Source organism: Bombus fervidus, chromosome 13, assembly GCF_041682495.2.
Source record: "Bombus fervidus isolate BK054 chromosome 13, iyBomFerv1, whole genome shotgun sequence".
NCBI lineage: Eukaryota > Metazoa > Arthropoda > Insecta > Hymenoptera > Apidae > Bombus > Bombus fervidus.
The window spans coordinates 6710578-6726548 of NC_091529.1; the positions used below are offsets into that span (position 1 = coordinate 6710578).

The window sequence follows — 15971 nt, forward strand, 5'->3', positions numbered from 1 at the left end:
AGGAGAAAAAATTGAAGACGAACGAATTGACGAAGGCTTGGAATTTAACTCCAACAGTTTTTTCCCTCCGAAGCAAATATTGGAACTCAAGTAGAATTAAGATGATCTACATACCTACTTTATTAGGCTATATTTTACGTTAGATCAGTTTCCATATATATATTTAGTATTCTGTATAGTGTTTTACTCGTTACACGTCACAATAAGGATAAATTAACGAAGAGTAGGAAAGAGTAATTAAAATTTGAGAATATCCGAAAATCCCAGAAATGCTACGCTTCTTTTAAAATTATTATGTAATTTAATTTTAAAATTATAGTTTTTTTAATGAAATTAAAAATATTCCAAAATTTCACAAAGATACATCTTTTCATTGAAAAGTACCTACGTACAAATGAATTCATTTGTTAATTCATTTAAAAAATAACCGCATATTTTAATCGAAAGGAAAAAATACTAAAAATTAAAATCTTCTAATTTCATATCTTTTTAGGTATCTATTAAAAAAGTTTAGAAAAGAATTACCTATGTTTCCTTGTATTTACAGTCTTACTGTTCAATGATAGACGAAAGAGAATATTCCAGCAAATACAAGAAAGAAGTCTGTTTTCACGGAATTACGTTTTTTCTGCGCATGTTTTACAACATAATGCAAACATAAAACTCTTCCACGTTACGACATTCTGCTTGTTATCCTATTTGCGAAACATCGCGAACAATCTCTGTTCTAATACATTGGAACGAAGACTATATTTGGTAGTAGGCGAAATATATATCTCGGAAAGGAAACTCACGTGTGTGTAGTCTTGCTCGCCATCCCAGGGGATCACTGACTAATCCCTGAAGACCTGGCCAATAGACAGCAGGATGCCGTGGTTCCGTTCTTTGTTGGAATTGCCCGATACCTGCATTCAAAGCAAACACGCCATGAACATACGCGTATACATAGATAGTATCCTCTCTTCTTCAGTTTGCCCGCTGCATTTGCCGCGTTTCATTCTTCTTTATCTTTGTCGTCTATCTCGAGATTCTCAAATATTTGTAAAATTCTTAGTATTTAGAAAAATGTAAAATTGTGAATTCTTCTGTGTTGGATGTATAGTTTCATTTAATACCTGATGTATAAATATACAGAGTATATATGTATATAAAGAAAGGATAATACAATAGAACGATAATACCAAGTGTTAATTAATAAATCGAGAAGATCTTCTGGATTATGGACTTTTCTCGAGATATTCCCTTTTACCGATTATCGCAATTTTATAATTAACGAATCATACTATACATGCCTTTAAATTACCAAACATAAATTATGTTTCATCGCAATAATACACCGAGATACAAAAGAGTTGAATGGAAAAATAGCATTTCCAGAGAGACGCTCTTTTCCGATTTAATATTTTCCAAAGCACAAAGAAATATCGAATAAAGTCGAGAAGCGAAACATCAAAGAATATCTTTAAACCAATTATTTGAATACGATCAAAGTCGTGTCATAATTATCCTGCAATACATAGCTATACTGCAATCATATAAGAAATAATAACAAATAATACCTGTAACGGCACATGAATCAACAGAAGATTTGAATCGGGAGAGACTCTTATTATTGTGCCTTGGAATACCAACGTTGTTTTGGTTTGCTAGTTCAAAGGTAAACGAACTCGGAACGAAACATTATCGTCGTTATTTGTAATCGTCAACCGGAGTTACATTTCAACTTTCTATAATAACACCGGTCGATGTAAATAGACGAACGTGCTCTCTAGGACAGTCATTACAACGAGTCATTATAGCGAGACATACAGTCGACTAGCGAGCGTAGAGCTGAACAGTAGCATTGACCGAGCGACGATTACGACCGGTATACACTATCTCTGTACTTGTACTTTAAGTGATTTTTATATAATCGACTATTACAATTTTATCACTCGTTTCTTTAATAAACTAAGCAACACGTATAATAAACCACCTCAAAGTTTTAAATGATATTAAAAAAAAAAGAAATGAAACGAAGTCTGAACAACAATTATAAACAGATAAACAAAATTGAAAAGATACAAGTAAAATACACGAATGTGTAATTTCCTAATTATACAGCTAATTATAGAGGCTCGATTAACCCTCTTTTACGAAATAAATTTAATTTTCTGAAATCATTTTTGTTGTTCAATTTCAAGCGCAATAAATAAAATAAATAATTTTAATAAACCAACCAACACGTTTGATAATAACAGCCTCATATCTTTCTGCTTATAATGTCTTTAACGTTTTCTTAAAATTTAATAAGCTGGCAAATATGTTTATACGATAGCGTGTAATCTTGTAACAGAATTCTAATAACGATTATTTTATGGAAAATGTAACAAGATGTCGTTTAGGATACCGTGGTGATTTATGTAGCCGAATGGCGTGACAATATGACAGCAAGAAATTCCAACAGGAAAGTGATGTTATTTGTATCCCCTTCGCAGTTCCCTATATCTTTCAAAGAGATCGCGCCAACGTCGGAGAACCGCAACGCGACGCGTGTGGCCACGAACAATCCAATCACAAGAGAGGTTTCCACTCTCGCAAAAACTGTTTAACCCCTTCAAACCTATCGTCGAAATTACAGTTATTTTGCATCGTTCTAGACGGAGGATCGTCTATAAAAATTCACGTTTATACGAAGTTTTAAGTTTGCATTGTGAAATTGAAATTTACAGGGTGTTGGTTCGATTACTTCGCGTCTAAATATCTCGAAAACAATACGTTCTCGGCAGAAACGTTGAATACTAAAGTTTTGCCGTTTCGAGGAGAAAATAAGTCTACTATTCTATTTATTTTGCTCCTTTTTTTGGGGAGCGTCTCTAAAGATACTTGAAAGTCAACTTTCGTCTTTCAAGTGGGACTTTTCCTTCGCGGATTTTTATTCTATGCGTAAAAAGAAGAAACTTTTATGCACATGGAACATTCTTTTATCAGACTTCATTTTAAAAAGATATTTTAATAAAATACATACTGATTTTGGTTTTACTATTCTCCAAGTAGATGATGGGAAAATCAAGCGATACGAATGGAAGTTCTTCAATTTTTCTATACATTATTAGCTGATAAGGGAAAATCAATAAAAATTCCACTCTTTTACGCTACTTTTTTATTACGCAAGGAATCACAGTAGTTTCGCACGATCTTCTCAAGATAGCAATCGTAATTACTATAAAAATCGTAATTTGAAATTATCTTATATTTAAAAATTCAATTGTAAAATTTTATTTCAATTTAATAGGATTCTAAAACAATTGGATTATTAATATTAACAAATTTTATTACAATTATCTTTTCATTTTATACTTATATATCTTCAACCAGATCTTCGAATACTCGAATCTCCAAATTTTTGTCAATTCATAATTTATATAAAATTTTAAATACTTTGGTTTCCGATCGTTTAGATCTTCAAATCTCTACAACCTTCTGAATCATCGATCCTTGAAATAGAAAATATATTACTAAAAAACACATCTTAGATTCTAAAACTTCTCGAAAGCTCCTTAATTTTCCTGCACGATAACCTGACACGAAACGTGTTAACCAAAGCAATTACAACCGGAAGACCAACGACCGTAATCACGCTTTCACAAATTACTCTGAACCCTTTTCCTTCGCTCTTAACCTAACCACCTAACGCTCGCTTTATATCAGGTTTATAAAATCCCCAGTTGGTAATATTGTTGCATTGGTCAGTCGTTAATCGTGGCTGGTACAATTCGAAGAAAAATCTTACGGTTCTTTCTTTCTTTTTCTTTTTTTTTCTTCTTTCCTTCACGAAATCTCTTTAGTCGTCTACCAATAAAACGTTATTTCCGTTTTTAGTGTTCTAGCGGTTCTCGGTTCAAGAAACCGGCGCTGGAAACGCAACGCGTTCGAGATACGATCGTTACCCCTTTTGTCCGTTACGTTCCGATCAAATAAAATTTATTGAATCGTAAAAACCAGGGCGATGCTGCATGCTCATCAACAAAAATATTCGGCATCGGTGTCGTAACCGCTCGTCAATCGCTGGGCTCACTGATTTTAATTGAACCTCCAACGGAGATTTTTACGGGACGTGCGTGGTCGGGGAGTTTTTCAGGAAAAATCGGTTTAGGGAATGTCGAAATGATTTTGGAAGAAGGTGACCAAGCGAGCGGACTAGCGATCGTGGCTTAGAAAAGAAAGTTTCATTAATAATTAATTTTAGAGAATAAGATTGCGTTGGCTATCAAATTCGTGACGCAACATTGTATTTATTGTAGCATTTATATAGATACTAATTAAATTGGATCCACGTACATTGGTGGCCGTAAGCTCGTGTTAGCACATCCCGCGATATTCAGTAGAAATTGAACGTTCGTCGTTGTTTTCACTTTTTAATTATTTTATCGTAAATCCTATGCTCCGTTCGCATTATACGTATCTTATGACGTAAAGTAGTAACTGTAGCTAATTTGGGACAGTATCCAATATGGATGTAATATCTGTACGGAACGCTGCAGTATCTCGACAAGTAATTAACAAAATCAATCGCCAACAGCGTAAGATGGTTCGTTAAAAGCAAAGGACGAGCACATTCACGTTCGAGCTTCAGTTGGAAATCTGTCGGTGAATGCAGTCGATCGTTGTGTTTGAAAGCCTATAAAAGTTCCATAGAGGCGAGTTAAAATAGTGAAAGTTTTTAGCGAAGAAGAGTTAAAGAATATTACTTTTGCACGATTTATCACTAAACGTACTTATCCCTGAGTGTTGGAAAAATGTAATTAAATTTATACGAACGTTAAATTTATTTTATTCTTAGTATAATTATTATTCTTCTGTCAAAATACGTATGTACCTAATACGGAACATATCGAGTGTACGTAATATGTAACGTGTCAAGGATGCTGCGTTGCTAATAATAACGATACAAAATTATATTTATCCTGTTGCGGCAGTTGCAAAAGATAATAGCGAAGAATGGGTTCAGTTCGCTATTTTCATTGGAAACACGAACAACGTGCTTCTAAGGTGCGTCATTCACGCGTTCAACATGTAGAAGACAAAGAAAATTAACGTAATGCAATACAAGCTTAAAGAATGGAAGATATTTGTCCATTTGTCATCTTTATTTAAATAAATATTCATTCTTCATAGTAAAAGTAAAATTGAATTTAAACTGTTAAACTTTAGCCCATGCGAATATCTGCTTTACTCTAATAGCTGAGATTCCATAATTCTGATCATCTGATCGTCCTATATCATGCAAAAAAGAATACGTATATAATTTTCTCTAATTCAAAGTAGTCAAATTCACGACCAAACATTTGCTCAACGTAGAAAAATCAACGATACGATATTCGACAATACTCAAACAAGCAGTAATAACATTTTTTAGGAGAATTCGTGGTTGAACCTATTACGATGGAAAGTAGGAAATAGAAAATGGAAATAATATTCAGCTACGTAAAATTAAAGCGTTGCTTCTGTTTCGAGTGAGACGGAACGGGGGTGAATTATCGCGAAAGCAGATGCAGCCACGCCGGAAGCCAAGAGGTGGCTGAATGAACACACCGACGCGTATCGAACCTGCGCATTTCGTATTGCGCGACATGCATTGCTCGCCCATTTTACTCGGGGGCGGGATACATGTTTATACAGCGTGCTCGATGAAAAGCGTACTCGCGACATTTTCCATCCTCCTGGTAGGGAAAATTGTGGCCCTATGTAGAGGGTTAATGAACGGCTGCTTGCTGTTGGAATAATTTCCTTTGATTAGGAAAAATTGTCACGCACCGTTGACCGCAGACGGTATCGATGCGTCTCGTGATACCCGAATTTTCTTCACCGGAGACGTGTTCACGTTTTCAGACATGTTTAAAGATCGATACCATCGTACGAAATTGTCGTAGGTGAAAATCGACGAAGCGTTTATCATGGAGTTCGTGATTATGCTTGTCATTCGTTTGCTCTCGCGTTATTTTCTCTCCTTTGTTCTTGTTTCATTTATTTCGTCGATCTATTCGAAAAACTCTTTGGTATATACGATGTAAAAAAATAGACGAAACATTAGAAGCGTAAATTGCGAGGAAAAATAAACGTAAGCTTTAGATGCTTGTATCTATAACAGAAGCAGTGTTAGGAAGCGTTATAATGAGAATTAATAAATGATAGCGTTAGTATAGATTGCTATACAATTAAAATAGCCATATGCCACATGGTGTTGTTCAGAATGGAGCAAAGTGAGATTCTTTAAACTTCTAGGAGGAGCGTTTGGAGAGAATAGTTGCATAATGTGAATAGCGTAACATCCTTCGATATCTTACAATCAAAGATAATATCAAACGTTGTGCCTATACTGCTCAATGATTGAAGAGTCAAACCGCTAAGAATCGGGTGATAAAAGCGAGAAATAGAAGCCGCAACGTTTGGCAGCAAGTTTAAGGAATTTACATCGAGTATTCTCAATGTTGTAACTATGCGATTTGCAGTAAGACTGTCAGATAATACAAGCATATTCCGAAATGTGTCTAGACAGTAGATGGTAGAGAAGAATTCTGAGCGTGTTAGCGTTACAAGAGAATTTTGATACTCCGCGAGTAAGCCCTAGAGATTTAAAACCACGAGATGTAATTGCAGCGAGACACGAATGGCAAATTTGAGGAAAAAATAATGCCCACGTTCTTAACACGACTCAACGAACATAGTGGTACACCGTTTATAGCATAGTTAAAAAATTGAACTACTCTTTCCCTGGCTAAATCCGACTATGTGGCATTTGGCTAAATTTCAGATAAAAGAGACAATTTGTCGTTGCAACAGCGTTCAGGAAACCGGTCAACGTAATTTTTTATTAATTAAACTCATTAACGACTATAAACGCAATGGTAAATTTTGCTATCATCCTAAAATCATCATAAAAACCCTAAATTTTTTAATGCAATCTTATCGCTGTTAAGTTTGGAAAATTAACGCATCGCGATTTTTTCCACGAAGATGGAGGTCCAACTATCGTTTCCTACGAATCTTAACGTACTATTTCATTCTGTAGATTAAACAATTTATTTTCCCAACGAATCCTACTTCTTTTTGTCGAATCAAAAAATTGCAACAAATGTTTATTCTTCTTCTTTCTCACGAGCAAGGGAAATATCCAATTATATACAAAGTGTTAATTAAAAGATCGTAGATAGGAAATGAGAAGAAATTTTTGTTTTCATCCCTAATATCTATCCTTAGTCTCATGAATTACCAAGAGATGAGATTCTCCGATAGCTTTGAATAGCGTAAACGGACGAACTCGATGGCCCTTAAAACCCGACCTTGTTCGTGGCATCGTCAGCCTAATTCACGAACTCATGAACCCTGGTCACGTGCCCCTCTCGTTCGTAAAATGTGTTTAGTATTTCTATGCCGCTCTTGATGGCCATGCTTTTAAATTTATGGTATTATACTTGGTGTATAGGTGTGTGTGTGTATGTGTATGTGTGTATATACGTATACGTGTCGCGATATCATTAATAATGGACGTACCGAGCTCGATGAACCCTTCAGTGTTGTGAAACACCCTCGATTCTCACGTTCCCCGATACAACATCGTTAAAATGGCGAAATAAGAGCAACAGGGCGAAGCTTGCCCAGATTCCGCTTAGAATTTTATCTTCCATCTGTTTTCATAATGAAAATCATGTAAAATTGACTGCTATAGAATTACATAGCTGGATTTTGTACAATTTAATTTGTCATTGCAAATACAAAAAATACTTTTACTATACAAATTTACAAATACTTTTACTATACAAATTTACAAATACTTTTAATAGGAAAATAGTTATTGTCTTGTAAATTATAATTTATACATGATGAAGTAGTGGGGTGAAGAATAGCTTGACGCGTTTCTCGAAAATCTACAGTGGACCTATCGAAGGAGATAAAAACTTTTAAATACGACGTTCTGCTTCGAAGAAGATTCAATTCGGATATTTTTCAACACGGGGTTTTGCTTTCGAGAGGATTTGAATTGGAAATTCTGCAGTTAAATTCTGTGTGAAATTGTTAACAAACAAAGATTCTAGATTATTCACTAGAATAGGTATATATTAATTATTAAGAAGGAGTTTAATAATATAATATGACGTAATAAGATAGCAATATAGCGTAGTAATTAAAAGTTGGATGTAAAAATATAACGTAGCGTAAGAAACTAGAAATAAGAATGCGATAGCCATGAGCCTAAAGTATATGCACATTCAAATATTCTAATCTGACATTTATTAATCGATAGTTAGAAATTTTTCTCTCCGTGATTGAAACGTGGCTTTCCAACTTGGCGAAGGATCGAGAGGTCGACTTCAGATCGCAAACTCGCCTAACCGAATCGGATAAACGCGTATACTCGCGCGAACCGAAGTTAGCGTATTTCCGGTTAACCACCTGACGACGGTGGCCAACTTGGCTAGGGATTTTGATCCTGTGTTAACTCACGAACAGGTCAATTGTACTTTACAATAGGAAACGCTGTTATATTGTATATAAACTGGATAGAAGCCAAGAAAATTTTTCTCCAAAATTCTATAATGCAATTTTACCTTTCTATCGCTGCGTCATTTTATCTTATTGGCTACTATTATGTTATCTATAAAAGAAACGAAAATAAAGGAAAATAAGAGAGAAGGTAGGGCAGATCTTAAACAATGTTCACGCGGTCTTTTTAAACTATAGCCGGTCCCATTATGGTGAATTATGAGAACGATTGCTGGAGATATTTGAACGTCCGCCACGGGCAAAAGTAGCACAGCAGCCGGATATAAATCGCGAAAGATTCTTTCGGGACCCCACGGTAGCTTTTACGGGTGCCACGCCGTGGATTTCTCCTTTTATTGGAAGGAAAACAATTTTATAGTGTCTACAGTGTTGCTCAACCGCGTTACGTGCCCCGGATCGTTCTTACAGAGAGCTCTATCTTAATTCTACGACATACTTACAGTGACAGACAAAAGCAAGTTTAGATGTAAAATGAAAGATTTAAAAGAAACGCACCATCGCTTTGCAAAATGAATTTATATTTAATAAGAGCAATGACTAAATCAGAAAATACATAACTGTTACCGACTAACTGTATATGTAAGTATTCTTAGTATCTAGCAGGTATCTCTTTTACAGAGTTTTTATAGAGGTATATATATATATATATACATATGTTAATTTTCATTTTATAAGGAAATAATAGAATGCACAATATTTTTTGTTTTATATTATTTTGTTGAATTACGTACGATCAATAGAACAAAACATAGAATGCTTCGCATAGAACATTATTTCCTTAGAAAACGTGAGAAGCTTTTGAGTCGACTTAATGCGTAAGAATAGATTTAATTTTATGAACTTTGAGCGTGTGACTGCGAGAAAGATGTAAGTACGTGTGAGTTTCAAAATATATAGCAAAGCCAAGTCCATTTCCACGTTGTAAGGCCACAATTCGATAAAATAACGATAAACCTAAATTTCCTCTTGCAAATATCAGCTTCCCTATTTAAATGTACAATTAATTATTATTATTTGAAATAATTGAAATTTGTATTTCCTACAACACTTTCCAATCGTCGAATCCTTTGAAATGTTAAAATCTTAAAAAAAAAAAAAAAAGACTTATCGTGGCAAACTTTTGTTTTCAAGGATATTATAATTTAATTATATTCAAAGATAAATTTGACGTTATTGCGGACGATATATTCGCCAGGATTGAATCGATATCGATGCCGGCCACGAAGTGAGAGCTATTGGAGGAATCTTTATGAAGTGTTTACGCTTTAGGAAAGGTTTGAAGGGGACCTGGCCCAGAAACGTGTACCTAATGACATGAAATCGGGTACTTCGGATTCTAGCCAAGCTCTTGTACCACTTACATCGAACAATATGGCTAAATTTACGCTTTTACGTGCTCTTAGAGTACCGTGTTACGTGACTCAAGCATTTTCGTATCTCGTACATCGAATTCGCCTTACAAAATCTCCATTTCATTCGAATCGATTTCATTTTAATCTATTTTACTCTGAACTAGTTGAGTGTTCGTCAGTCATCTTTAGATTGTAGGCGACCCATAAAAGTTTGGATTAAGTTCCTCAATTTCAGGACTCTTCGTTTTCATTCACATTCTACATTTTACATGATAAAAATCATCAGTGGCATTTATCGCGTAAAATATGGAGCATAAATCGAAATTTAAGATATAGATGGAAATTAAGCGAGTTAACCGAATTCTCAGCTAAATTATGTGATTCTTTAATTTCAAAACACTTCGTTTAAATTCGCACCCTATATTTCACACGATAAAGACAAGATCAAGTAACGTAATTGAAATTTAATCTAAATTATACGGCTATCATCCGTGAGCTAATAATTTCAATGCGTTGGACTCGTTAATTTATATAATTTGAATCGTAAATGTTTCATTTCTCAGTAAGAATTTAATAAGAAATTTTATGGGACAGTCCAATTCATCGGACTTTGGAATAATGTGAAAATTTTATAGATGATAGTGTGAGTTGGGAATGCTGGAGAAGATTAGCGATCAGAAATTAGTATCCTTCAGATTGGTAAGCTAGTTTGATCATACTTTGGGATAGCAGTATTAATTATCTGTATTGCCGGAGATTTAGTTCGACGAAGCTTGTGAAATTTATTCAACGACTTCGTTTAGATACTCAATTTTTTGACAAGTACCGTTAATTGCTATTGAAAAATATAGCGACGGATAAGTACGCTGTGGCTGTAATTTCTTCAACATTGTTACATCATTAAGTAGCACTTTACTTTGAATTGTTTATATATCTTTTGTTATTACGTGTATTCTGTAATTTACATTTTAGAACTATCGAAAGGGAGAATCAAAATTATTAACGTAGATAAATCACGATGTATTTAACGAAACAATAGCTACATAGAATAAATCGCGTATAAAATATCGTAAATCCATCAAAATTCGATGTTAATGTTCCTTAATCATTTTACAATATCTTCGTATTAGAAGAAGAGTAAAAAAGGAAAATGAAGAGATTCTAAATAACAATTTCATGAAAATATAATCGAACAATTTCAAAAAATAATATATCCATTATTCGTGCTTTATTTTATATTACAACGATAATTACCTCTTAGTGGAGATTCGAATTGATAATTATTTATGTAAATAAAAGCAAGAAGAGACGAATAAAAGCAAAGATCAGTCAGGATGTCGATCGATTTTCCAAAATTACACGAACGTAAACAGACGTGTATATCGATTTTCATTTATAACTTTCAAATGAGTTACTTTTTATTAAAATTATATTCTTCTAGTTTCAATAAGCAGTAGAAATTTCGTTGAATTTACGATGGCGTTCGTCGGCCGTCAGGTGTAACGATTCGCAATCGCCTGGGAAATTATTCGAAATTCACTTTCGTTTCGTCGGCGAAGCGACACGAACGGGTCTCGTAAATAATTGGCGCTTTAATCATTTTAAATGCACGGATAATCCGGGATCAAGTTCAAGATAGAGCTCCAGGACAGATACAGATTATTGCTCGTGCACAGGACAGAGCGGTATTTGCGCAAGACACGTTTAATTTCAACTGAAACAATTTAACGAACAACATCCTTAATACGAATCTTTCACTTTAAATCACAGAATGTACAACAAAATCCTCGTGAATGATGTAAATTTATGAGAATGTACAGGATGAATTATTCGAGTAATTAGAAAATTATGGCACGTTGTTTGACAAATCGGGAAGATTCTATAAAAATAAAAAGATAATTTTCATAGAAAATTGTAGAGAAATGTCTCCACGAGATTCGAACCATTCGCATTAAATTACATTGTATGATTAAACGATGAAGAAAAGTTTGTAGGAGCAGGAAAATGAGTTAATTGAATAATATCAAAATTATAACACGTTTGTTTGAAAATTGAGAAAATTCGACAAGTCTCCGTTACAGGAAAGTTCCATAGAAAAGTAACTATGGCAGAAAAATTCTGTAGAAAAATAACTTCTGCAGGAAAATTCTTACGTACTTTCTTTGAAGATAGAAGCATTTCGAAAATATCGTAACCTTTCGTGTTACACTGGAAAATATATAAAAAATACTTTTCACGAATAATACAAAGATTTATGAAAACATACAGAATGAATTACTTGGATAATTCCAAAATTATGTTATGAAAAATTATGTATGTAAAGACAGTGTTATCGTGAAGAAATCATTGTAAATTTTCTTCATTATAAAGTGATGTTACTTCTTCCAATACTTGGTGTTGCGTATGCACAATATTATGTTTTTACGAATTCTTAATTGAATAAACGATAAATATATTTGTGTTTTTGGTAAAACTGGTTCTAATTGGGATGTGTTATATCTTTGTTGTCAAAACGCGAAGGAAATAGTATTTCTACCATATGTAGTAATTAGTAAGGAGAAATTTGTTCTCGTAACGCAAAAAACATTTCACTAGAAACATCGAAAGTGTTAAATCTTGCTTGCAAAGATAATTAAACCTTCACTTGTTATAACACGACTTTTTAATACTTCTTGTTCCTTTATTTTTTAAATAAGAATTGAAAATGCGATAAGATGACAGATTATTGAGAATATTAGTAATTGCAAACATCGATTGACATTTAAGCCGAATGAAATATCGTATAAATCTTTAATATTACACGGGAACAGAATCATTTTTATTCTTCGATTGTCGACACGATCGATCATACCGCCGGTCAAATTATAAATCTGCTGCCGCTGGCGTTTTTGATTTTATTGAAATTAATTCGCACGATATTAATATCCGCGTTGTATAAAATTGGAATAAAAATCGTGTAAAATGGATCTTGCACGTTCTTCCCATGAAATTCTTTTCAATTATTATTCTAAGTTGGATACTGTTGTTCTCGATTGAATTTTTATCGTTCAATATAATTTGGCGATCATGGTTCGCAAATCATGATTTGCCTTTGGCTTAGACAAATTCTATGAATACGTGTGTATTATACGTCTCCTAAACACCGAGTATCATAATCTTCTTTCCTGTTTAATACTTTTATATCTGTCACATTCACAGTATCCTGTCTACAATCTTTATCTTTCAAATTTTACATCTTCCAAATTCCAACTTTATATAATCTCCCCACAACAAAACTATTTCCACACCTATATCCTTCGTATTATATTATTTTCCTGTACTGCACATCCTAAAATCTTCGCTATCATCTAATTATTTTCACAAGTATTCCCACAGTCATACCTCGCATCAATTAATTAAAAAATTTGCAAACCCGAACTTCTGTAAACCTCTGCAAATCTAAATGGAATCAAAAACAGGTTGGAAAAAATAAATAAAAATTCTCATCCGACAATATCCTGCGTGCATACATTATACTTCCCTGCGCTATGCACTGGTACAATTAACTAGAACAATCTTTTCTGAAACTTGTGCGTATCATTAAAATTCCCTCCTCTTACAATCCTTATCGATTCTAAAACCTTCCAAATCCCAACTTTTAACTTACAGATCCGCCAATAATGAAACTATTTCTACGTTATATTCTGTTCTCTGCTGTATAGGCTTGAAAATATATATTTTTCACAGGTACACTCCCATTTCCATGTCGATCAATTAAGAAATTCTAAACCTTGCAAAACGTTCCCAGAAACATAATAAAACCAACAGAAATAAGACTGAAAAAGACTGGAGAAGATAAGAAAAAATACTCATCTAACGATATGATGGTGAATCTCGCGTGTATTCTACTGTGCAATTAATTGGCACAATTCTTTCTAAGATTTCTGTATCTCTTACGTTCTCCCAGTTCATAACCATTATCAATCCCAAAATTTCAACTTACAAATCTCTGCACAAAGGAGCTATTGCTGAATCTACATCATCTATATTATACTGTATACCCTATACTGCCACCTCCCTATACTTCCTCTCCCATATCGATGAATTAAAAAATTCCAAACCTCTGGGAATCTTCTCAGAAATTCAATCAAACCAACAAAGATAAGACCGAAATAAAAGTGAATTAAGACTGGGGAAAATAAGGAAAAATACTCACCCGACGATGCGGTGAATCCCGCGTGCATGCCGTACCTCGGCGCGGTCATGTGTTGGGGGTGCGGCGTCGGCTGGAGCGCGGCATGTGTGGCGGACACAGGCGCCTGAGGATGCGTGGCCGCCGGCCGCGACAATATCGTGTCGATGCCATGCGGATTGCTTCCGACGGAGGTGATAGAAGTGGCAGGACTATGTTTCCCACTTCCAGTGGGTGAAGCCTGCCCTTGAGTGATCGTGGACAATGGAACGCTGATCCTGGGCAAGTGAATCCCGGCAGCTTGTTGTTGCTGTTGATGATGAACCTGCTGCTGTTGTTGTTGCTGTTGTTGCTGCTGGTGCTGCTGATGTTGCTGATGGTGACTTCGTTCAGCCATAGAGTGCAACGCTGCCAATGGCTGACTGGCCAACATGCTTCCACCGGCGGCGCTCAGATTTAAAAATTGGAGAACATGAGGCGCGGCTGCTGCGTGAAAATCGTGCAACCAGGGCGGTCTAGGAGGCGGTGGCGAGTGGCTGGATGCAGGAGGCGGCGAACACGAGCCCAGAGATGAACCCGCAGACGAACTTCTGTCGCCTTCCAAGTGACTGTTCCGTCTGTGAGCGTCGCTCAACGACGACATGTTCTCGCCTGGCTGCGCCTCTGGGCTCGAACGAGACTGCAAGTCCGTGCAGGGCTCCGTGTCCGTGCAGCTCTTACCACTTGTGTTGTTGTTGTTATTGTTGGTCAGAGAACACACCATCTCGCACCACGCATAGTTCGGCAATGAGCGGAAAATTTCGGCCGGGACTCGAAACCGGAGTTTAAACGACAAGATCGTTTGCAGATGATGGGCGGGTCGAGCACTTTGGAGCGCGGTCACTGGTACACACTAAGCATAATCACTCACGATTTGGCGGTGGACTGGTTCCTCACCGATCACTTTCTTGCGCTCCCATAATGTGGTTTATTTGGTTTTTCGAAATATTACCTTCAGGATATTTTAAAATGTGTTTCGTAGGGATATTTCTTTTTAGGAGGAGTTAGTTTTTATTATTATTATCATTGGCGTTAGCTTTATCTAGCACGTGTGGCCACTTTAAGGTTCTCCAGAGTCGAACGTGAATTTGGAATACTAGATAAATAGATTTGAAAGATTATTTCAACAAAATATCCAAAATTTGGTGGACGATAGTTTTATTCACGTTAATGGATTCTTAACAAAAGGTGAACAAATTGACTTTTCGAGATATTTTCTTATATAAAATATTCCAAAATAATTTTCGAAGACCACTGCGTTTCAATCTAAATTTTCTCTTTTCTCGATGTTCATTACAAGACTCTTCCCATTATGTTCTCCAATTTCTTCTTTTTCTCCAGTTCAATGTAAATTCTCTAACACTGTGTTTTTTAGCATAAATTTGTTTTCCCTGAAGTCCAAAATAACCTTCTTTTTACCACTATATTCTACAATATGACTTTCTTTTTTCCCAGAGTTCCATATAAATTTTTCACTATGTTCCCTAATGAAAACTTTTCCCTTTCCTGAATTCCAAAATGACCTTTTTTCCTACTACATTCTCCAACGAAGATCCGCCCTTTTCCTAAGAAATGCAAACCGATCTGTTTCTCACCACTGTGCGCTCTACTTCAAGTTTTTCCTTCTAAAGTTTAATGCAATCTTCCCCCACCACAAATTTATTCTCCTATACAAATTAATTTCTTCTAAAACCAATATATCCCTTCTTCCACCACTGCACTCTGCGATACAAATCTCTCCTTTTTCTAAAGTTCAGCATGAACTTTCCATCGCTGTGTTCTCCAATACGATTTTCCTCTCCCCCTAAGATCCAATATAAACTGTCCACCTCCGACTTCTCAAACGCAAAGATTTCTTCCTTTTC

At 35.2% G+C, this 15971-nt stretch overlaps 1 protein-coding gene across 1 annotated transcript in view; it reads right to left on the minus strand.

Moving 5' to 3' along the window:
• Hgtx (HGTX homeodomain transcription factor) overlaps positions 1 to 14991 on the minus strand; it is a 47528-nt gene extending 32537 nt beyond the window's left edge. Inside the window, exons 1-2 of the mRNA XM_072015677.1 lie at positions 14092 to 14991; positions 795 to 905 (exon numbers count right to left, since the gene is read on the minus strand). Coding sequence (XP_071871778.1) covers positions 795 to 905; positions 14092 to 14830 — 850 coding nt within the window. The 5' untranslated portion in view covers positions 14831 to 14991. The remainder of the gene's footprint in view (positions 1 to 794; positions 906 to 14091) is intronic.
• Between the last annotated feature and the right edge of the window lie 980 nt (positions 14992 to 15971).